Below are 24,678 nucleotides of genomic sequence, written 5' to 3'. Positions count from 1 at the left end.
GATCCCAGAGCCTATGCCAACAAGAGATGGAAGTAGGCAATTATCCCTGTAACTTTATGCAATCTCAATCCCCCCCTCCCACCCCCGCATCTGTTCTGTATTTGAAATGTTCTTGCTTATTACACTTCAAACTTGGTTTGCATTGTTGCAGTACCCAACTAGACACAGATCTTTAGGATGACTGTATTTGGAAAAAAAAAACATTTAACTAACTAAAGATATTTTTTGGTTGTCTTAAAACTTTATTACTGGTTTCTTATTTTTCTTTCATAATTAAATCATTTAAAATATATGTATTATGAGTCACTACATGTCACATAGAAAATCCTTTAAATAAGGCTGAAAACATTCATAGGGTTTTCACAAAAGCACATAGGGAACATCAAACTTCAACCACCTACACACAATATTCTAGCACTCACAATGTCTATATCTCACAACCCCCAAACAGGCTAACAGGTTCAGGCATGTGATTCAAAATACAAACAGGCATCCCTGACAGCATTCCCATGGATGTGTGTGTTCTCTATAGGACGCCTTGCTGGCTATTCAAGCCTCCAAACAAATCTCTGTAGCTCAGCCACCTACCTGTTGGCAAGACTCTCCTCGCTTGTAATTAGGGATGTTAAATATTGGTTAATTTAATAGTCAATTAACCTCATGAATTCTTGTTTGTTAATCGACTATTCTATAGTCCCCGGGTGTGGGGCCAGCAGCCAATGCGATCTGGCCCCACTCCTGAGGTGCCCTCTGCCACTCCAAGCTGCTGCCTCTGATGCACCCTTCTCTTCATGCCCTCATTAACCAGAAGCTAGGGTATTTTAATCAGGTATCAACTGAAACAATTGTATACAGAGCATAAAATCAGCAGGACAATCTCTCATTCTTTCATCTTTGAAACGGATGTGCATTTAGGTGGAAGAGTGAAAATCAGTACACAAGAGCTTGTTTGTATCAGAGGCAGCAGCGCAGGGTGCCAGGCAGAAGCTGGTTCACGAGTGGACCCAGTTTAAAAACCAGCTCCCCTCGCAGACTGGCTGCCTGTCACCTCACGCTACTGCCTGTGATACGGAGGCAGCAGCACGGGGTGGCAACAGCCCCTGTCTGGGAAGGGTCTGAACTCCCAGATCCGGTGCAAGCCAGAACTGAGCTGGGCTGCCTGCCCACCTGGCTCCTAATACACTTTAAACGCAGAGCCACAGCAGAGGTAGGTCCTGAACTCCAGCACAAGCCAGGACTAAGTCGGGCTGCTGGCCAGACTGCTAAAAAAAGGTACTGGTAAGGTGGGTGGGGGAGAATGTGTGTAGTCTACAGCATTAACCTTTAAGCTTTTGCTTATTGGTTAATCGACTATACCATGGGTTCCCAAACTGGGGGACGTGCCCACCTGGGGGGGGGGGAACATGAAGAAATTCCGGGGGGGGGACGCAAGGTGACCCAGCCCCCCTCCATTAATCTCCAACACCCCCCAAAAAAAGTTTTGCTGCTATTTTTTTTTGGGGGGGGGGGGGGAGGAGGGAGGTGTGAAGGTTTCTCAAAAATCAAAATGGGGGCATGATGCCGAAAAGTTTGGGCTATACTATTACATCCCTATTGCTAATACTGTGCAAAACACAATATGCAGTTATTATGATTGGAACTTTTTTTCTGCCACTGCCAACCTATACTATAAGCAGCAACATCTACTTTTCAAATAGCCACATGCACACTTGATTACCATTCTACAACTACTCAGGTGATGGTTAACATGTTCCTTTCTTCTGTTCAAGCAGTCAGTGTATGGCTTCATTATAGGACATCAGTGGATAAGCCAAATCTCGCATAATAACCAGAACAAACTCCACACTGTTAATGTCCACAGCACTCATGGGCAATGTTCCCTCTAATTTTTATTCCATACTTGGGTAGGGAAATTTTGTTATGTGCACCAAGGCACGTGTGGATGTGCACTACCATTATAAACATGCTGCCAGCTATGGTCACTCTGCTAATCAGCTTTGGCGGCATTTTAATCTCTCCTGGGTGGCCACACAAACTTACAGGGAACATTGCTGCTGGGGGCAAACAGTCCTTTCACCATGCATTTAAACAATACTCATCTCCTGAAGATCCCAGCATCATGGAGCCTCCCAGAGCACCACTAGTTTTTCTGTCAGTTGGTCACAGTGACCCACCCATCCTTGGAGCACTAAGGAGAACTTTCTACTTCTAGATTCTGCATCCTGGAGGGGAAATAATAAGCACGTGGGTTCCAGCAATGCAACTTTGGCACCCCATGCATGCAAAGCCATCAATAGTCTCCAGATCACTACCCAATTAGATACCACCAGAGCAGCAGCATAGCAGACCTGCATGAGATAATCCCCAGCAGATTAACCTCCTTACACCAAATTGGTTAGCTGCAGATTGGTAACATTCTGGATTGGCCACTTTCCAGATTGCAATGGCAACTTGTTTTCCATGGTATGCAGTACCACACACTCCTACAGCTCCTGGTCAGTTCTGCCTAGCTCTTACAAAAAAGGTAGCTTTCCCCACCCTGAAGGTTTCTCGCCACTGCTGGCCAGGGGCGGATATAGGGCAGGGCGAGCGGGGCGGCCGCCCCGGGCTCCGTGCTTCAAGAAGCCCCGTGCATGCACCGTGGCAAAGGAGGGCCCCGCGAAACTGTGCTGCCCTGGGCCCTGCAAAATGATCATCTGCCCCTGCTGCTGGCTATCCTAGCACTGCAGGACAATCCATACTTCTGCCAAGCTGCACTGACTTCTCAGACCCACCAACAGCACTGAATGGGAGACACCTCGCCATTGTGAAGCATGTTCCCAGGGGAGGCTATGTTCAAAGGAACCCACCCATGGGCTGCATGTGGAGCCCCGTGTAAACCCAAATGGCACCACTGGCTGCAAACAAACGGGCCACAGGCCGCATGCAGCCCATGGGCTGCATGCTGAGTAGTCCTGGTATAGATGATCCAGAAACTGGTCCGCCTCATCCCACTGCCACTACTCCTGTCATTTCTGCCACAGAACAATCTTCTGTTCCTGCATTACCTGTTTCGTACAACAGGCAACGTCCAATGCAGAATCCATCCAGCTCTAAATGCTGTAATATAGCCCAAGCAGCCTGTTATTTATTTGCTCTTGTCACCATAGCAGCATGGAAAATTGCTGGACCTGGGCTGGACAGCAGCAAATTTAAAATCAGCACACACCAACTCACAAGAGTAGTACAGTGCAGAGAAAGTGCAAACAAAATAATGTTTAATCCTCTTTGTTTCTCAGAAATTTACAGTGAAAATAATCCCAGGATACACACTGATTAGCAATGAAACAAAGAACCCTGGATTGGCAGTGGAAAATGCTAACCTTCAGTGCACTGACACCATTATGCTTGCGCCATGCAAAATAAAAACAGAACAGATATGATGTGTAGTCCTTATTGGTGTGACACTCATATTGCTAGTTACCTGACATGCATCAGGGAGCTTCAGATTAAATCCCTTATGGACAGAAATCCAATGATACAAAAAGATTAACTTGCCTAAATGACAATAAAGCCTATGACCAAGTCAAGAACAGACTTGCCCCAATTCTGTCTCCCAGATCTGTGCCCCCACCACGGCCTTTCCTCTGCCACCTATTCTCAATGTGAGGTCCATTTCAAGTTAAACACTGGTTGAAATATTTGCGAACAGGGGGAAGACATTCCAGATATTCTCATGTGAGATTTACACAGTTCATGGCACATTTATGAACATGTAGGGTTTTCTAGAGACAATGAGGTAATACATATTACTTCAGCTGTCTTGCCTATCTGGCTACAAAAATGTAGGATTTTAGTCTAATTTTAAGTTGTCTGGGCAGAGAGCCTAGCGAACTCTGTGGGTGAACTTTACATTTACAGTTCAGATGGAGAGATACAGCTCCTACTCTTCAGAGCTTTCTAGAAGGAATGTCTCAGAGCTCTTCTGGGCTAGCCTGTAGGCGTTCACAACAGACATCAGACATTTTGAATAAACAATTTAATTTCCTGACATTCTCAGAGCAAACGATTTTTACATGCAGATTAAATGTATAGGAGGAATGTCACAGAGTGGCATGCCCCTGGTGACATTCCTCTGTGATTAAAATAATAAATCCAGCTGCCCTGTGCCAGAGCAGTTGTCCAAGCTGAGCCAATTAAGGAGGCAGGGATGCATCTGTGCTATAAAGGGAGAGAGGGCATTTCAGGAAGGGCAGAGATAGAAGAGTAACTACTGAGTGAAGCTGCAGGGAGAGAGGGTCTCCTGGAGTGCCCAAGAAAGGGAGTTGGGGTTCGTTAAGAAGATACAGTTAAAAGTTTTGTTGTTCTTTAGAAGGCGGCAGGCCAAGCCTTGCATCTTCTCCAGCTGGTCAGACACCAAGAAGAGAGAACATGTCAGGGAGGAAGGGCTGGGTGGAACATTTTTGTTGGTTTTTACAAGTTTGTGGTAAATTAAAAACAAAACTAAAGACCATGAAGAGGGCTGCAATTGGAGGAGAGAGACTGTTTAAGGAGCCACAAAGAAGGGCAAAACAGAAGCAGAACATTGCAGAGGTGCCTCTAGTCACAAAGACATGCCCAGGAGGCAGCTGGTTGTTACATGGAAGAAAAAGAACAGGAAAGGAACGCTTAACAAGCTTTTGCTACAGCAAAGGAGGTCAGATTAGCACATGTCAACTTCTAGTCACTCTACCTTCATAAAAGGCTCCAACAATTATCTCCTGTAGTCCTACAGCCAACTAAAGATACCCACACAGAGGCAGGACTTCACAGTAAAGCCTCAATAATATGTGCTTCAGCTGAAAAACACTTTGCCTGGATCTCTCACTACAATATGTTAACAGCTATTAGGCTACACCACAAAAAGGAACACACTGCCCACAAATGGAAATTTACACTTTTTTCTTTTAAATCAAAGTAAAAGCACTATTTGTGCTTCTGGGAGTGCATATCCTCTGCTAAAACCCCTCACTAAAGGAAGCAGAGAAACAGACAACAGATTCTAAGAGCAGTTCTGCATGTTTCTCTCACACATACAAAATTACTTGGCAAGTAAAGGAGGCAGCAGTGGCAAGAGATAGGAAACGTAAGTACAGTACTAGATGCTGCAAAAACATTGAGTACTATACAGAATATTTCCCTAGGCTGTAATATGCTTAAAAAGGGATCCTAGTAGCACATCTCAACGACTGCCTGCCACAGTAATGATACTAATTTGAAACAGATCAGAATTTCTGTTCTAGTGATTTGTAACTTAATAAAGGGAACAAAGACTTAGTGGAACTAACATGGAAGGGAGACATTCTAAACCCAGCCATGTCCCTATCATCTATGAAAAATCACTTCCCAACACCCTGTCCTGTGTGTCACATTCTCCATTAAGATATATGAGGTGGTGGTGTCCAGTGTTCCCTCTAAGCTGCACAGCTTCTCAGGCAATTAATCAGCCGCACCCAGTCAGAGGCTCAGGGCTCCATGCATGAAGCTGACTGACTGGGCGGGGCTGAATACTTACCTGTGAAGCTGTGATGCTGCACAGCCTAGAGCAGGGATCGGCAAGAGGGCCTCTGCAGGCCAGATCCGGCCCACTAAACAGATGGATCCGACCCGTAGAGGCCTACTGCTCCCCTGCCCCCAAGCCAATTAGGGTCTGGGGGCAGGGAGCGCACGAAGACTTCTCTGCTCAGCCCTCGTCCTAGGAGGAGCGCATGGCGCTTTCAAGCGCGGCTCGCAGGGCAGGGGCAGAGTGGAGAAGGCTTTGTGCGCTCCCCCACCCCCAGGCCTTGATTGGACGAAGGCTCCTCCCACCCTGCCAGGAGCACTTTGGAGCACTGCACACTGCTCACAGGGCAGGGCAGGAGAGCGGAGGAGCACTCGCACGCTCCCCACCCCCAGACCAATCAGGGCCTGAGGCAGAGGGAGCTGCGTGAAGCTTCCTTCACTCTGCCCTGGCCCTACAAGAAGCCCATGGCACTTTAAAGTGCCACATGCTCCTCGCAGGGCGGGAGGAGGCTTCATGTGCTCCCCCGTCCCCAGGCCCTGATTGGCCTGGGGATGGGGAAGCATGCCAAGCCTCTTCCAGGGCATGGGTGCCTAGTGTGAAAGGGGGGGCAAAGGGACTCCCCGACCCCCAGAACAATCATGGTCTAGAGGTGATTTGGCCCCGTCCCTTCCTGTTTAGGCTCCACCCCTTCTGGGGTGGTCCAGGGCTACTTCAAAAAAAAAAACCCGAGCAAAAATTATTTCCCACCCCTGGCCCAGAGGGAACACTGGTGTTGTCTGGGTATGTGAGAGAGAAACATGCATACAGAGTTTCCTGTAAAATTTGTGCAAAGTCTTCCATTGACATAAGCAGGTGCAGTACTGGACAATCATGGTCTAGAGGTCGGAACTGCTTTACGTACATCTAATCCAGGGGTCAGCAACCTTACAGATGTGTAGTACTGAGATTTGACTTACTCACCTCTATGTACGGGTCTGAGTGCCGGTAATACTTTTTAAAGTCAATAATAATCCTACTTATAGCAGCTTCATTAATAAATAAATTAAGATGCAGATCTTACCTTTTAGTGCAGGGGTCGGCAACCTTTCAGAAGTGGCATACCAAGATTTAAATTATTTATGGATCTGCGTGCAGGGGGAAGGAGGGAAGAGGAGGTGGCAAGGGCAGGCTGGGTACAGGGACCTTATTTTCTGAACCTGCTGCTGCTAGGGAGAATGGCTTAATTTAAATTATGAAACAGATTAAGTGCTTTAACTTTCTCATGTTAGTTTATCAAACTTCATTTTAAATAAAGTAAAATATTAATTCATGTCCAACAAAAGGTTTAAATGTTTTCTTTATGGCAAGGGTGGGGAACCTTTTTTGCGTCAGGGGGTCACTAACCCACAGAATAATCAGTTGGGGACCACACAAGTGAGAAGCAAAAAAACTTCTCCAAAAACTCTCAACACTCACTGGTGTGGCCCCAACTGAGACACTGCACTCCTCTGGTGCCCCAGGCTCATGGTGTGAAAGAAAGGGGGAGGGGCAGGGACTGAGGTTCAGGGCTTCTCATAGACCAGATTTACTTTTCTGGGGTTATAGAGATAGTGGATTTTATGGACCTGCTTAGGCTCTAGGGTAGGGGGAAAAAAATGAGGGATACAGAGGTGCAAGATAGGACTGCCAGCAAGGAGAATAGGGATGGGATGGAGGCGGGATGCAGAAGGGGGAGAAGTTGCAAGGTCTGGGGAGGAGGGGGTGGTAGGGTGCAGAAGCAGGCCATGATTAGAATGTCTGGCCAGGTGGAGGGAGCAGGAGCAAGGGAGGGTGCAGCGTGTGGCCAGGAGAGAGGGTGCAGGAACAAGGGAGGGTTTTGGAGCAAGCAGGGGGTGTCGGGTCTTGGAGGGGGGTTTGGCCATAAGGTGGGGCCTTAGCTGGCTTTGGCCCCCTTGCAGCAATGGCCGCAGCCACACTGTCCTGGATACTCCATAGGGAGGCCCTGCTGCTGGGGCCCATGTGTTCCAGGCCTGGCCCCAGAGGCCCCACTGCTGGAGTCCACATGGTCCGGGGCCAGCCCTTCAGGCCAGAGGCACAGCTGCCGTTGATGCTGCTGCAACCACATTGTCCGGGGTCAGCCATGGTAGCGGTGCCTCCAGCCTCCAGAGCCAACCCCATACCACGTGGCCACGGCAGTGGCGCCGCTGAGGAGCCTCAGCCCCAGCGTTGCCTCCTCCCACCACAGCCTAACCTGCTACAGGGAGGAGAGAACACTCTCCAGCAGCTGCAGAGGAGAAGAAGGGGTGGGGGGTGAAAATCAGCTTGGTGCCATAAGTGGCAGGTGTGCTGGAGGTTGCAGACCCCTAATCTAATCAGTCTCCAAACAAACAGGATCCTCACTTCATACATGGAGAAATGGACAGAAAGTTAAGTGACCTGCCCAAGAGAAGTTAGCTGCAGGGCTGGCTTTAAAACTCAAGACTACATCTTAATCCCTCGTTCAAACCACATCTTCTTTTAGTTTATATGATTCTGTGAATTTTAAATAGAGCTAAGAAATTATGGCTACTACATTTTTTTAAAAACAAACTATATTAATTTCACCATAAAACTGGCTAACAAAGAGTATCACTCATAGAAACAGTATCAATTTGTAATTTTAAAACAGTTAAAAGCAGTTTTAGTCTTAAAATTAATTTGAAATATTTCCACCTATCCCCAAGTTCCCCACCAAATGTTATGATTTCACAATTACATTTCTCCATGTTTAAGTCCTTTGCCTTCCTTATTTTTTGAGAAACACCTATATTACGAGGAGAAACCAAAACTAGAAGGGAAGCAATGTAACTCGCTATAAAAACAAAAACAAAAAACCCGTCAAAAGCATAAAGCAATCATGGAAAAACATTCTGTCTCTAATCTCTTGCGGTTAGAGTCATGATAGTCTATTACTATTTTTACGGCAGGTGAAAATTACCAAAAAGTAATGGGATAAAGTTAAGTGCCATGGTAACTCTCTGTAGAAAAAGAGATCAAATCGTAGCAAAAGTATACTGTACCAGCCTACTCCCAAACAATGCTCATTGTGAGCAAACACAGGGTGCCAGGCTGCTCAGGAAACTGCTGCCCATAGTAGCACAAAGAGTATACAGTGGCAAGGAAAACTTATGCTCAAAGATCTTGTGGTCCCCTACAGCACATACTGAGGTATTATGCAAATATTTACATTTTAAAGTAACTAACTATTCAACGTCAATATGCCATGCACACAAAAATGAAAGCATCATGTGTAAACCTAACACCTGACACAACATAGTTTGCTCACTCAATTCCCTCCTCCCATCCTCTTTCCCCTCCCCTTTTTCGTCAATTAAATTGGATTTTACATCCCTAATTTTCACCATGTTCATCACCATGACACCCAAGTGCTCTTCTAAATTAAACATTCAAACTGACAAATATCAGTGAGGTAAGATTTCCTCTCCACACCAGTGCCCTCTCTCTCAGGACAGATGTACGAGTTGTATGTTAGGAACTGTTTGGTTCCAATTAGCTAGCCATACAAACTGATATCTTATGGGTGGCTTTGAGGAAAAACAAGGGCAAGAGAGGTACATTTTAAAATTTGGATTAGAAGGCAGCAAGGTGCCTGCATAAATAAGTTCCAGTGTTTTGAGCTTGACCCCAAGAAAGCCCTGTCCCCAAACACAAGTTTTCCCATTGCCAGGAACAGTTCCACTGCTCCTATGCAGCAAAGAGCAATGAACCTCTGTGTGCTGTACGAATCCTGGAAACTCCCACAACAGAAGAATCAGAAGGGAACTAAGCTAATGAGCATTTTTTAAACAAAACAAGAGTTATTTTCCAAGGTGGTAATAGTATAAACACACCTTGAATTTGATGTCTTGTTAAAGTTAGCAAGCAACCTAACTTTTATCCACATTTTATCACCCTTTTATCCACGTTTTCATGGCAAGAACACAGAGGACTAACTCTCAAACAGATGTTGGGAGCTCCCAGGCTAGAATGTCAGTCAGAATGAAAAGGGGAAAAACCTTGCTGAAGTGTTGTTTTTCCACCTAACACCTTATTTTAAAATCATAATTAGAGCAATTGAGTTTTTTAAAATTTTGAATACAGCATAAAAGTTGGGAAAGTTGTCCACAAAATAGCTAGAAATTTCTCCCCCCAGCACCATTTTTCCCCAACTAGTTCTATCGCTAGACAGACAGACAGCAGGCCCCATAGAAATTTTTGTGAGGGAAAGAAAACATTATGTACAGATAGTGGCAAGTACCAGTGCCAAAATACACTTCCCTTCTCTACCGAAGGTGGCTAGAGCCCTAAGGATTTACCCTTTTATCCACAAACAGCCCATCTTGAAGCAATCATTCCTTCCACATACAAGTGTTAGAGGCAATTCCTCACAGCAATCTATGGGTTGGCCTATAAGTTGCTAGAGAGCACTCCATGGGTCTCAGAATGCTATCATCTTCCAGGGCCAGACAGCTTAGAACTGATGTTTTAGTACACACACATCTGAAGAGAAAAAGAATTGTTCTTTCAACTGACAGCAAGAGGTAGCCATGCTTTATAAATCATACGGCTTTTGAGGTCTGCTTCAAATTGCTGCCGCTCCTATGTGTAGTCTTATACTTATATAGGTTTATTCCCCTCCTTTTGTTATTTTTTTCAGCTAGCATTAAAGAAGATATCATAAAAGGAACAGGCCCTCCCCCCAAACACACGCAGACCTGAGCAATTTTCTTTTACTGCTCGTGAATTAAACCCTCTCTTTATCCACAGAGCAAGCTTCATCTATACTCTTCCAACTGCAGTCAAACCTAAATCCTGACCCTCATATAAGGCTCTACCATGCTGCTCTAGCCTCAAAGAGCTTCTCAGATCACAATTACCAGTACTCTGCTCTACATTGGACACTACCCGCAGAAGCAAAGGTATAGCATTACTACACTCCTTGAAAAAGAGGGCAACAGCATGAAAACAATGAATTGGATTATCAGTACACACATAAGGCTACATGCAATGTTTAGATGAAACAGCAACTTGAGATCAGCATGTTTGTTTTCTCTCACTCTTCCAAAGCCGTCTTTGAACATTTTTGGCAGTATGTTTATTGTGCAAACTAGAGCTGATCTGAAATAGATATGAAAAAAATCAAAACTTTTTGAAGAAATGTATCTGTTTTGACAAAACTTTCATCAAGATGAGTCATGGGGAGCCAGAATGGACAATAATCCAGTGGTCAGGACACACATCTGGGAGAGTCAGATTCAAGTCCTTGGTCTGAATCAGTCAGTGCTGAGAGTTTTGAACCTGGCTTTCACACATCCAATTACTGCCTTAACCAGACTATTAGCTATTGTTCAGAAGGAGTTGAAGGGAGCAGGGGATTTCTTTTTAAATAAAAACAAATTTTGAAAGGTTTCAGTGCCAAATGAAATCAAATGCTAAACCCCTGAAATTTTTCACAAAATGGAATTGTCTTCCAGTCAGATCTGTTCATTTGAGTGACAGTGCAAGGACCTGGAAGCTTTCACAACTCTAAATACAGAGCCACACCAGCGCTGACAACTAACAGAAAACAGAAGATACTGTTCATTCTCCGTATCAGTCAAAGGACAAAGATTTTGTTTGGTGTTAAAACAGAGTTGCACTTCCTGGACTACAGAAAGGTACACGTTGCTCTTGTATTATACTGTACTTTGATCTGTGAAAACCACTATTAGTTACTATAATTATCTAAACCTAGCCAAGTAAATGCATGTCAGGAGCCCTTCTCTCTTTCACTAAAAGTTGTTTGCATTTGGGTGTTTAGAGCCCCTATTGCCTTTTTGGAATATGCAAAATTTGATGACTGTCTAGTACAAGGATGAAGATAGGCTGGCTGACTTTACTTTTAAATCGGCCATACTCTGCTGAGTGGAAAACCTTTTCTTCAAACCAATAGTGTTTGAGAAACTGATGGACTTCTAATTATTTTGTAACCCTTTTAATGGAAAAGGGTAACACTCTTCATTTACCAAAAAATGTGTTTTTATTTTACAAAGTGTTTTCTAACCATTTAAGAAAACCTAACATTAGAACTAATTACATTTTGAACCCTGCAAAATGGAAACAGATTCAGAATTTCCTTTTTTTTTTTTTTTCTTTTAAAAAAATTACAGGACAAAAGAAACAGATCACACCAAGGCTAAAGACCACGACTAAAACAGGACAAGAACATAACGGATATCCTTCAAATGTCTCACCTTTCCAGGATGCCTACAAAACACCCAAAAGCAGTTAGGCATCTGCTTATTACACCAATCACTAATATCATTAGCACCGTGTGTCCTCACCCACCCCGTCTATTTGTTGTGGCCATGTGTTTGCTCAACATAAACTGAGGCCATAATCCTGCTAATGCCAGCAGTTGGACAAACTGCTGCACCAATGCACAGGTGCACTAACTTGAACAAGGCTCCACATGGGTTCAGTGGTCCCATATGGGTACAGGACTGATTTTCATAGAAGACTAGCTGGAGTTACCCAGCGTTGCTCGGGAAAGTTGATATAACTGAGGTGAGGAGCCTCAGGGGATGGAGGGGGAAGGGAGCTGCACGCCTGCTGCCAGTGCCCGAGCCTGCCCTCTGCTTCCTTGTCCCTCTGCCAGCCTTAGTGAGTGACTGTCCCCGCCGCTTCTCCCCGCACTGCCAAACTCCGTGCAGCCCCAGGGAGAGGGATCCATCTCTCTCATCGCTTCCCTCCCACAGTACCTTAAAACCTTCTCCTGGAGGAAAGGTTATCCCATGCAAAGTTTGGTTGCGGCAGTTCTTATAGCATCCAAGTTACTAGCATACTCCTTTATATATCAGATAGAAGATTAGAGTTGGAAGAGACCTCAGGAAGTCATTGAGGCCAACCCCCTGCTCAGAGCAGGACCAACCCCAACTTTAAATCAGGCCAGCAAGCGCTTTCAAAGCCCGGCCTTAAAAACCTCTAAAGATGGAGATTCCACCACCTCCCTAGGCAACCCATTCCAGTGCTTCACCACTCTCTTAGGGTATGTCTAGACCACATCCCACTGTCAGTAGAGGGATGCAGATTAGGCAGGTCGACATTGCAAAGGAGGTTGGGATTTAAATATCCGGTGCCTAATTTTGCATAAAAATGGCCACCGCGTTTTGCCGACTCAGTACTTTGTCGGCAAAAAGCGGCAGTCTAGAGAGGGATCAGTGGAGAAAGAAAGCCTTTTTCAACAGATCCCTTATGCCTCCTGCAAGGAGGTTTACAGGATCTGTCGAAAAAGGCTCTCTCTCTCGACAGATCCCCCTCTAGCTTTTTGCAGACAAAGTGCAGAGTCGGCAAAATGTGGTGGCCATTTTTATGCAAATTAGGCACCGGATATTTAAATCCCAGCCTCCTTTGCAATGTCGACCTGCCTAATCTGCATCCCTCTACCGACAGAGGGATGCAGTCTAGACATACCCCCTGTGAAAAAGCTTTTCCTGATATCCAACCTCAACTTCCCCCACTGCAAGTAGAGACCGTTGCTCCTCATTCTGTCACCCCTGAGAGCAGCATTCAGATAGGGAAATAATGCTATCAAATCTCCCCTCATTTTGTCTCTTCTGCAGACTAAGCAAGCCTAGTTCCATCAGCCTCTGTTCATAAGTCATGTGCCTTAACCCCTAATCATTTTTATTACCTTCTGCTGGACTCTTGCCAATTTGTCCACATCCTTTTTGTTACATACATGTACAGTGGAATCTTAATTGTACTGTATTGTAGTAGCTCCCGGTTGTGTCAAACAAATGGAGAAAGAATAAGATCCATTATGTACATCTCTCTCGTGTTTTAATCTAAAAAGTTTCAAGGAAAATACTATATTTAAACTACTACTGAAACACTTAAAATAGTATAGCTAGGCTATTTCTGAAGGTCCTATTTCTGAAGGTCCTCATACTAATTGATGGATTTGATAATATATTACTGAATCATATATTACATATTCATTACATATTGCTGAATCTGATTAGATAGCATAGATTCCCATCTGAATCCTTGACCTTTAATGCCCTTGTAATGAAACTATGCTGACAAGATAAAGAATAAGCTGAACTAGGATATCGGTTGTAGAAGTCATTTAGGAGTGGCATAATGAGACAAACCATTTTATCACTGTAGAGAGTGGACAATTATAAACAAACTCTTATGATACGGTCATTTCTGGCCAATGCTGTTAATCACCATGTACACACAATTTGTTCAGTTAGTCATTGACTGATCATCTCAATTTACAGATATCTTTAGCAAGGTGAGGCAGGAAATAGTCATTATTAAACATTCACAACTTTGGTTAATATGCTCTAAAAAAAAGTTTGAATAATTTAATGTAGTACCGTTATGTCACTTTAAAACACTCTAGAGAACTTTCAGCACACACCAGCATGGTTCACATGGACCAATTAGTGTGCAACACCTTAACTCTAGAAATTTTACCCTCTCTACTGCACACTGCTGTTGCTTGTAGATAAGACATAAATTACATTATGTCCTGGACTCAAAGTTCTCTTCATCTCAGTCATGTCTTTCCCCACAACCAAACATAGAATTTTTGCTGTGAAGCTTACTCCAAAACATGTAAAGCATTATAAAATCCTTGAGTGAAATGTTCTAGCAATTTGCTATATAGCTGCATTGGTTTTAATATGGTTTTATGCATAAATACCTTTTCGTCTCTGAAAACTAAAAGGACCCACCATACAATCCGTACGCAACTAACCCCAGTATTGCACAGCCTCAACAGCTTACTGGCTGACCATTGCCAAAGATCACTGAATGACTTATAGTGAGCTCTCAATATGCTCTGCCATTTTAGTGGCTGTGAAATAGGTAACGTGAGTTGAACACATCAGGCATTAGTGAATTCTCAAAGCCATTGATGAGGATTTGGAAATCTCATTTCCATTGGAAATTAAAAGGAATGGTACATCCAAATCTCCCCTCTCCCCAACACCAAAGAATATGTGAAGATAGGACTATATGCAATCATACGTCAAAATCAAAGCTGAAGTAGTTCATTTTCCACTCTTCCCCCCCCCAATCCCCTTAATTTCAAAGGTATTTTTGAGCCAACATGAGCCAACATGAGGAATTATGAGCCAACATGAAATGAAAGATGAAACAGGCTCTGCTGCCAAATATTGTTTCCTCCAAAGAATATAGGCATTTAAGCAAATGCTTATTGGATAGTCGACTAGTGACTCGACTAGTCGCTTCCCCCCACTGCTGCCTCTACCAGATGAAGGCAGCAGGGGGGAGCAGGATCCGGTGCTGGAGGGAGCCAGCTTAGAAGTTAGTTCACCCAGCACAGTCTCCATGGGGCTCTTACTACATTTCAAAAGCAAAGCGCCACAAGGAGTGCAGGGTCAGCGGGGAACTGTTTGAGTTCCCCACTGGACGTGCTCTCCACAGCACTTCCCCTTTGAAATGTAGCAAGTCACCTCTTGCTACGTTTCAAAGATGGAGACGCCCTTATCAACTAAGCAAATAGTTGATGTAAGTTACATCAACCATTTGATTAGTTGATTAATCTAATTTTAACATCCTTAGAAGGATACAGAGTCAATATTAAAAATCTCACTGTTAAAGCCTCATCGGACTCTCCACTCTAATACTTCTCTAGGCGGTAAGGTTGTATAGTCCAGACTGGCCTTATACTTTTCAGCTCACTAATTATACTGTAACATAACAGGTTCCAAATCATTATCAACTTTGCAGCAATGATCTTGCTCATTAAAATCCAAAGGCTCCATATGGAGTGAAATTGAACCACGGAATAGCTTCTTCAGTATGGTCCATGCTTATTTAAAAACACCTCTTCAAGATGTACTGGACATAATTAGTAAGGAGACTTTCATCAGGAAAATGACATTTGAATATGGTTTTTCCTGACTGGAGAAACAAACACTTGTTCTTACACATTTTAAGAGAGATACTCTTACTGCTTAACACCCAAATATCCAGCAGAGGTAAGGCCTTTTAAAAATACTGATTTTTAACCTGACAACATTCTTTCAAAGGATCCCTCCTCACAGCTCCCCTCCCCAAGCATAGATTCAGCATAGTCTAATAAACTGAGCAAAGTTGTTGGACCTGGAATTCTCAGGCACAGTGCATTGGAACATATCAGCTGCAAAACCAAGCATTCAGTGTTCCACCTTCTCCTACCCTCCACCTCTGACTCTATTTGTTTGCCAGCTGAAACAGAAAAGGTTCAATGCTGCAAGAGAATTCATGAAAAACTGGGCCAAAGTGAGCATGCAGAACTTGTAAGTATTTGGGAAATAATCAAAGGAGCTTTCCATGTTGAACAGGAGGGAAAAGAATCTGAGAGGGCTGTAATAAAAGAGAAAACATCCTACTTCCCTAAGGGCTTTCAAGTTACCAATTCAGAGCTCTTAGCATGGAGGAAGTGTTACTCTTAACTATGCAGCACAAGATCAAGAAAAATCAAACCATCATTTCAACTTGCCCCTCCTGGGTGAATTCAGCACCTGTATGTGAACTGACCCTGCTTCTAAACACTAGATCTGGCTCTGCCAGTTTTATGTGCAATTATGGCCAGAAAAATGACACCTCATTTTACAGATCAGTCCCAAGGGCCTTCAAAGTAACTGCTGCCAATTGTTCACTCCTCAATACACTGACTATCTGCTGCTTTTGCAGAGCTAAAGTTGCTACGGGAAAGCAAGCTGTATTCTATTTTGACTCACTTCACAGAAATCATTCATTAGTTTCAAATGTAGAACTGTTACTACTGATGCTCCCACACCAGCTAAGAACACTGCTTGACTTTAATATGCTAGAGGAGGAATAAACACCTTTTAACTTGCAAGATGAGCAAACTGAAGTTACAAACAACCTTAATAAATGGAACCCAAAAACTTCCATTATGAGAGACACTCAAAAGAAACACCACACTTGAACACATTCTCCTCCTTTATAACATAGAGATACTACTAGTTACAACCTTGAGTACCATGAAAACTAGCTAAAGCTACAAAATACTATACAAACTATAGGACACTACAAAAGTACTAGCTTTTATATCTGATCAGGTAAAGGGCAAAATGGCTTCTGAAATAAAACTAAGTTCCAGACACACAAATACAATCATTAATGTGGATTACTGGATTTATGAGTGAAAAGTAAGGGGGATAAGAAAAATGGACTAACAGAAGAGCATTTGTTTCACACAATGAAAGACTGGATGCATCCAATCCAGGTGCTTATTTTTCTCTGTGTGTGCCTTTCAGATGCCTTGTTCTACTGTTTCATTGGGATTTGTTCAGTGTCATCTTAAAGAAAACTGTCAAGTGTTCAAATGAGCAGCATGTTATCTGGATTGCATCACAAGACATACAGCATCAATCTTCACTCCCCTCATGTGCAATTCAAATACTTAACTTTCCTGGATTTTCTTGTAACTACACCAACTCTAGAATCCCACCTCTGATAAAACCTCTGTTTTACAGAAAGTTTCCCCAAAATTAAGAGTGGTGGTTTCTGAATTAGTAAGGAGGCAAAGAAGTGGAACCAGAGAGGCAGGAAATAACATATGCACATACTAGGAACTACTCTTCAGGAACCTTTTCCAATACGAAGAGGCCAAATTATTAATGTTTCCTACTCCACTGCATCCTAATCAATCTGCTTTGTGGAAAAAAGATGTGCCAGCAAAAGGACTCTTGGCTCCTTAAACTGTTAGCCCCATAAACACAGGGATGTACTAAAAATACATGTTATTTGAGCCATTCCTTCAGCACAGCAGTTGTGCTCTGTGATCTCAGGAAGCAGTTAGGCTCCTAGTATGTAGCAAACTTTTTTTGGGGGGGGGGATGGAGGAAGATGACAGACACTTCCACTGTGAACTCTGACCATAGTGAAGGGGTAGTGCACCTCTCTCTCTCCAAGGCTAGAAGGAAGGTCACTTCTGCTGTGCAGTCTACTAGGATGAAGGAGCCAAGATGCCAGAAGCAGCACAGAACCCCAATGTCCCTAAAAGGTCAAGAGTAGTTCATTCCTATCTTCAGTATAATTTCTAACACCTGAGAGCTTGCAGCTATTATTGAGAGTTGAAAACAAAGAAGTTTTACTCCCCCTTTACTGCCCATTGACTTCAAGATATAATACTGCACACCAGTGTAGGCAACAATCAGAGCTATTGATCAGAATGCCTATGTTTAATTTTTAATAGTTTACACAGCCTTTAAAGCAAATTGGCACAAGCCTTGCATTTAACAAAAGTAGCATTTAGTTTTTTGTAGGGAGCAGAAGATAAAGAAAATCCCCTGAGTTCTTCCTGGAAAATATTCAATATACTCAATGGTTTGCTATATAAAGAATGTGCTTAATATTTTCAGATCAAAATTATTTGATCCAGAGATTTAGGAATCTCATATTTGGCCTCTTGTACCTAATTCAGTAAACACAGGAAACAGAATACTAGAATTGGAAGGGATCTCAAGAGATCATCAAGTCCAGTCCCGTGCTCTCATGGCTGGACCAAGCACAGTATAGATATCAGTCTAACCTGCTTTTAAATATCTCCAATGATGGAGATTCCATAACCTCTCTAAGCAACTTATTCCAGTATTTAACCACCCTGACAGTTAGGAAGTTTTTCCTAATGGCTAACCTAAACTTCCCTTGCTGCAGTTTAAGCCCATTGCTTCTTGTCCTACCATCAGAAGCCAAGAACAACCATTTTCCCCTTCCTCCCTGTGACAGTCTTTTAGATACCTGAAAACTGCTCTCAAGTCCCCTCAAGTCTTTTCTTTTCCAAACTAAACAAGCCCAATTCCTTCAGCCTTGCCTCATAGCTCATGTTTTCCAGGTCTTTAATCATTTTTGGTGCTCTTCGCTGGACTTTCTCCAATTTCTCTACATCTTTCTTGAAATGTGGTGCCCAGAACTGGACATAATACTCCAATTGAGGCCTAATCAAGCGCAGAGTACAGCAGAAGAATGACTTCTCATGTCTTGCTCACAACACTCCTGTTAATGCATCCCATACAATTCAGAACAAAACAAAAAAACAAAACAAAAAAAACCACTCCCTAATCTACAGCTCTGACAACAGTGTTTACCCCAGTTTTATGAAAATGATTTACTAAGATTGGTAGCTTATAAAATGCTACTAGTGATGTTTATCTGCACAAAGGGCAACTAAATTCCACAAATCACAGAAACCAAGCTCTAAGAATTGGAGAGTAAGTTTAACTATGTCTTAAGAAAACATAAGAATCCAGGTGTACTCTCACAGATCAACTATCAGGGGGAGGGGAAGGAGAATACATGAGTTCCATGTTCTAATTCACCACCTTATTTCCTAGCCATGTAAAAATATTCTTATCCTAAAGCAACAAAAACGTTTGATGACCCGTGGAACCAGTTTCTATCGTCTTAAGTACAAATAACACATGCACTGTACAACTTACTCAAACACTCAAGATAATGAAAAGAATGTCTCCTTTGTATGAAATCCTAATAATGAATAATGATAGTTGTGTCTATCTGCTTTTCTATAAAAAAAAAAGTAGCGATTCTCTACTGGACCAATCTAAAATGCACAGCCTAGGGACTGTTAGTTATTATTTGCATTACAGTAGCACCCCTAGAGACTCCAAAAAGGATCAAATGCCTTCACATTTTCATATTTGTCAAATCAGTGGCTGACATGTTGCACAGACTTCTTAGCAGGAAAGTAGTTTCGTTTGTTCATACACAGTGTTGTCTAGTGTTCAGAAAGTGGAGTTTCTGTGAAATCATTTCCATTTTCTCACACTGGTGGGAACAAGCAAAAATTGATTCTCATACTCACTTTGTGAGAAGCGGGACCTCTCTCATCCACTCTCCTCTTTTGTGGAAAGAGAACAGCACCAAGTACTTTTACTCTAGTCACCAGGCCACTGAAATGTATTACTCTGCATGCCATGACACATTTGTACAATATCTGCCATTACACCAAGTAGGCATCTGAAAGTGTAACCATTTACATGGTTATCTCTTCTGCCCAGGCTCTTCAGTTAATGGGTACAGTTACATGCGGCGCCCCCCTCTATGCTGCTGCCTCTGTATCAGAAGCAGCAGTAGAGCGGCGGGGGGGGGGGGGGGTTGGCAGGAACTGTTGCTCACAAAGCTGGCTCCCCATGCGCACCAGCTCCCAGAGAGTTGACTGCCTCTCCCCTACCCATGTAACTGTGTAACCACTGAAAATTTCAGTGGTTACATGTTTACTTTAATAAACGCATATTAACATCCCTAATACTGAGTATACCCTCCGGCAGATCTACAACTAGTTTGCTGTTATGTTCTCTCCACTTAGCTGGATTTGGGTGCAAGTTCTGGGACTGCAAAGGCCTTTTCCCCCCCAAAGACGAGTGTCTCACAACTACCCTCAATGTATGCCTCACTTTCTGATGCTAAGCAGACCAGCTCTCTATAGGTGTGTACACACAGCAGGGCTTAACTCAAAATAAGCTATGCAATTGAGCTACGTCAATTGCATAGCTTATTTTGAAATAGCTTATTTCAACATTGGGAGTCTACATAGCACTTATTTCAAAATAGAGCACTCTTCCTCCAACTTCCCTTACTCCTCATACAATGAAGGTTACAGGAGTCAGAATAAGTCATCCTCCAGCTTGACAGAATTTCAACATTATTTCGAAATAACTGCCTGCTGTGTAGACGTGGACTACTTTATTTTGAAATAACACTAGTTGTTTTGAAATAATGCTGCTGTGTAGACATACCCTATGACAGCCCTCATCCTTCTTTGGGAAAAAGGTCTTTGCAGATGACTGCTACTCACCATTAATTTTAATGAGTGCCAAACACCTGGAACTCATCTCAGGAGCAGGCCCATATCTAACTACAGTACTTATATGGCCCCCATTATGATAGTATCCAAGTAAGTCACAATGTTTTATTGTTTATGTCCTCAATACACCACGATGTCAGCGCTACTATAATCCTCATTTTACAGATAGAGAATGGAGGCACAGATAGACTAAAAGACTTGCTCAAAATCATGCAGGAAGTCATAGGAAGAACAGGGAATAGTCTGTAGATCTTTCCCATTCACAGCCTAGGAGCTCTCTCTAAACTGTAGAAATCCATCCAGAAATACTAACTGATTTTAAAATGAGTTGGAACTCTAAAGCAAACCAGACAAGAACACACATGCTAATTTTTAAAGCCAGCTTAGCTAAGCTACCTTTCAGCAGCTGTAGATTGACTCTGGGCCTATTTTTACTTCAGTGCCTGTAACATCCATTAACATAATTGTGCAGTAAGTGTGGAAATTATAGAGCAATGTTACGTAATACCGTAAGACAAGTGTGCTATCTGGAAAAAATCAAACAACTACAAGTCAGAAAGAGAAAATGAAAGGTTTGGGGGAGAGTAGGGGCAGAGAAACTTGAATTCCTACACAGAGGACTCAGAATGCCAGATACCAAGCACAAAGAAACAGAACATTAGGGTCTGTGTGTTTAGAGTCTAAGAGGATAGACCTGTTAGTTTTAGGTTATGAAATCATAAGATCCTTTTATGAGCATAAGAAAAAGTGTGCTTTTAATATTGAGATATTGTAGTTTGGTTCTATTCAAGACTGAGTCATACAGTTTGTTTTCAGGATGAAAAGAGAAAATTGTCTGGAGACAGAAGGCTCCTAATAATGTGCATTATATATTAAATGACACCAAATTTTAGAAGTTGGTGTGTAAATAGAGAGAGCAGTAGTTAAACGTGTTATTTTAAACTGAGAAATCTAATATTGACTGCTGATTGTTTATATTTGTCATTTAGTTGAATGCTCTTACATGATATTTACTATTGGTTCACCGATGTATTGCTTAATAGATTTTGTTAATTTGATTCCATCCTTATAATTACATGTAAATACTAGTTGCATAAACAAATGAGTAGCCTGTTCTAAAATATCAAGCACCCTACCAGTGGAGGTGGATACATGTATTTACACTCAGGCAGAAACGCCTAAACATCCCTTACAGATTAAAACCTGATACAGAGACTAAAAATATTCTAAACCCCAATATGATGGTTAATTTTCTGGGCATCATACCATCTAGCCACTTGGAATTTATGAACAGTAGCCCTCACAGTCCTCTTTTGAAGCCCGTCATGTTCTTAAAAAGAGTCTGAACTGGATTATTTTATCGCGAAAACAAGAGAGCTGAAGAAAGGATGTGCAAACAGAAATGTATGCAAGTCACAGAGCATGACTATGTCTCATCTGCACTCTCGCACACAAAACCACAGTTCAAACACAAGTTTCTCAGAAGTTTGCAACATACAGCCCAGTTAAAGCCATATTATCAGTACCCTACATATGAAAAAGGGAAGCAGAGAGACTTCAGACTGAGATCCAGAAAACTAGCTTTAGGATCAGGGGATGCAGAGTGGGTAGGAGGAAATCATACACGCAGTCTGCCAGGAAGACTGTCAATATCACACTGCTCCTCTGCATTCCCCAAAAGAATGGTACATGGATGCGTGGGTAGCAGTTCCACTCTGCCAGCTTAGGGAAAGCTGACGCTGTGGACGATTTAAGATTTCATACCGCTCGTATGAAATTTAGGGAAAATAATGAACAGCTTAAGAGAAAACCTCCTTTCACAGGTCATACTAAAGTCTTTCCTGGCTACCAAACTGTTTTTTGTCCCCGCCTGCCATGGATCCCCGAGTAAAATAGCATGCTTTCACATCACCACCCGGCCAGGCACTGCTTCCTTGACAACCCTTCATCCAGGCTATTATAATTTATTACTCAATTTCGAAGCAGCAGTCATTCTGGTCTTTATCAATACTATATTATAATTGCATGTTAATTTGATAACCAGAGATAGGGCTGAAGGCCCACAATGTCAAATGCACTTGGGGGAGGGGGACAGACTGTCAAGTTCTAGCGAGACAGAAGAGGCTGTTTCTTCCCTCCTCCCCCTCCCGATTATAGCTCGCCAGGATTTGTTCCTTACCTGCAGAGCTCTGCAAAGGCCTGAAAATTCAGCTTCTTAATCTTCTTTTCGCTCAGCCAATAGCCAACTCTTTTCCCTTTCAGAAAGGTCTGCATCTTCCCTTGCCCTCCAGCGGAGTGGAGGGTTTTATTTTTAAAGGAGGAAAGAGAAAGCCCTTATACACACGATGCAGCAGCGTGGCGCTGAGGTGCCCTCTCAAAAAGAAGCCTCTAAAGGGAAATCATTCAGACTTTGGGGTGCAAGGAGCCCTGGGAGAAGCAACACGGGAAAATCCGGGGAGGCACTTTTACGTGCACTTGGGTTTCAAGCAAAGACACCAAAAAAATCCGATGCTGTCTCGGAAGCCGCCAGCAATGTTCCCCGGGCAGATACCGTGCTCGGCTGCCTCGGGCAGGGTCCAGGCTCTCCGAGCAGCTGTAACTTGTGTGCAATCCCTCGCAGGCCCTCCCAGAAAAGGGAAAGCGCAGGCTGGGAGGGAAGGTGCCTCTGGTGGAGGGGAAGCGTCTACCTCCAGCCACCCTCCTCCGTGCGCCAAGGGAGCAACCCGCAGAGCGGGCACAACCCCGCGGCTCTCCGAGCAGCACCCCCGGGCAGCAGCGGAGCCCCGCGGCAGGGGCCCAAGTAAGCCTCCGGCCCAGGCTGCAGAGGCGAGCCCCAGCGGCCGTCGGGCTGCACGCCCGGGAATCCGGAGACCAGCTCGCTTCCTTCCCCCGCTGCTGCTGCTGCTGCCGCCGCCGCCTCTCACGTCTCCATTTGCCCGCTATTCCAAGCCGCCTCCACTTCCTCCTGCCGCTTCTGGTTCCTCCTCTCTCCGCCCCCAGAGCAGGCGGGTATGCGAGAAAGGACACACCCTCCCCAGCGCTGCGCCGCGCTCCTACGCCTCCTGCCCGGAGCGGCTAGCTCCCCCGGCTCTGCCGCACGCCCACCCGCCGCAGCAGCAGCAAGCGGCCCTATGGGCGGGCAGGGAAGAACCACTGTGGTTGGACCTGCAGGGGGCAGCACTGGGCTGCAGCTCCTTAAAGACACAGCACCCCCACCCCCTCCTTTTAGGGTTGGCGGCGCCAGAGCTGGTGCTCTCCCATGTGGCCTGGTGGAGAACGGGGTCTGAAAAGTGGTTTTCCAGAGTAAAACGATGAGTCATGTGTAAGGGGGGGAGGATACGTCAGCAGTGTAGCTGGGCTGACTATGGGATGCTTGGTAAATTTACTCATATTCAAGGGAGTTCAGCAGCAAGCAATCAGAACTCTGCAGTACAAATATTCAAATTCATACCAGGTTGACTGAGCGCCTGTTAAAAACACTGGGTAGTTGGATTGTTTTTATTTACCTTCTTATCTTTAAGGCTTCGGGGTTCATAGAGGGAGAGGTGGCTCACACACACTCCCATAACACCTCTCCTACATGGGGTGACCCACTGACCTGACCCTCTCTGCCTGGCTGTGCCCCTGGGACAGACCTCCTCTCCTGGTACCAGGTCTTCCTAATGCAACACATGGGGTGGGCAGTCAGGTCACATGCCCAGAAGCAGCAGTCTTTCAGCACTGTGCAAAGGGAAGAGATGAGAGCTGCTTCTAGTCACAACAGGAGGGTGGGGAAAATGATCTGGCCCCTGTCTTTGCAGAGCTCCCCTCCCTTGTGGTTAGAAGCAGCTTGTTCCTGCCCGCCCAGTGTCAAAAGACAGCTAAAATCTCTAGGCGGCTGCTGCTGGCCACCAACATAACCCAGCCAGCTCCAGCTACAGTGCAGGCAGGAAGGGGTTAAGCTCTGACGCTGCATTGTGCTCCTGGGCTCAGGGAACCTGACTGCAGAGGCTTCAGCAAACCTTGCCATGGAGATAGCTCAACAAGGGAGGGTGCCTAGGGGAGAGAGCATAAGAACATCCATACTGGGTCAGACCAAAAGTTCATCTAGCCCAGTATCTTGTCTGCTGACAGTGGCCAATACCAAATGCCCCAGAGAGAGTGAACACAGGGCCGGCCTTAGGCCGATTCGACCAATTTGGTTGAATCGGGCCTCACGCCTAAGGGGGCCCCGCGCCCCTGAACCCGGAAGTGCTGGCCAGTGCTGGGGGCCCTGCTCCTCCAATATGTGGAGCTGGGTCTCTCC

At 44.2% G+C, this 24,678-nt stretch overlaps 1 protein-coding gene across 1 annotated transcript in view; it reads right to left on the bottom strand.

Moving 5' to 3' along the window:
- ITPK1 (inositol-tetrakisphosphate 1-kinase) overlaps positions 1–23,494 on the bottom strand; it is a 207,895-nt gene extending 184,401 nt beyond the window's left edge. Inside the window, exon 1 of the mRNA XM_006133665.5 lies at positions 22,573–23,494. Within this exon, the coding sequence (XP_006133727.1) occupies positions 22,573–22,667 (95 nt within the window). The 5' untranslated portion in view covers positions 22,668–23,494. The remainder of the gene's footprint in view (positions 1–22,572) is intronic.
- Positions 23,495–24,678: the final 1,184 nt, after the last annotated feature.

The sequence above is a fragment of the Pelodiscus sinensis genome, chromosome 5 (assembly GCF_052426305.1).
Source record: "Pelodiscus sinensis isolate ZL-2025 chromosome 5, ASM5242630v1, whole genome shotgun sequence".
Taxonomy (NCBI): Eukaryota; Metazoa; Chordata; order Testudines; family Trionychidae; genus Pelodiscus; species Pelodiscus sinensis.
The sequence above is the reverse complement of the archived record's forward strand: the minus strand, read 5'-3'. Positions and strand labels throughout refer to the sequence as shown.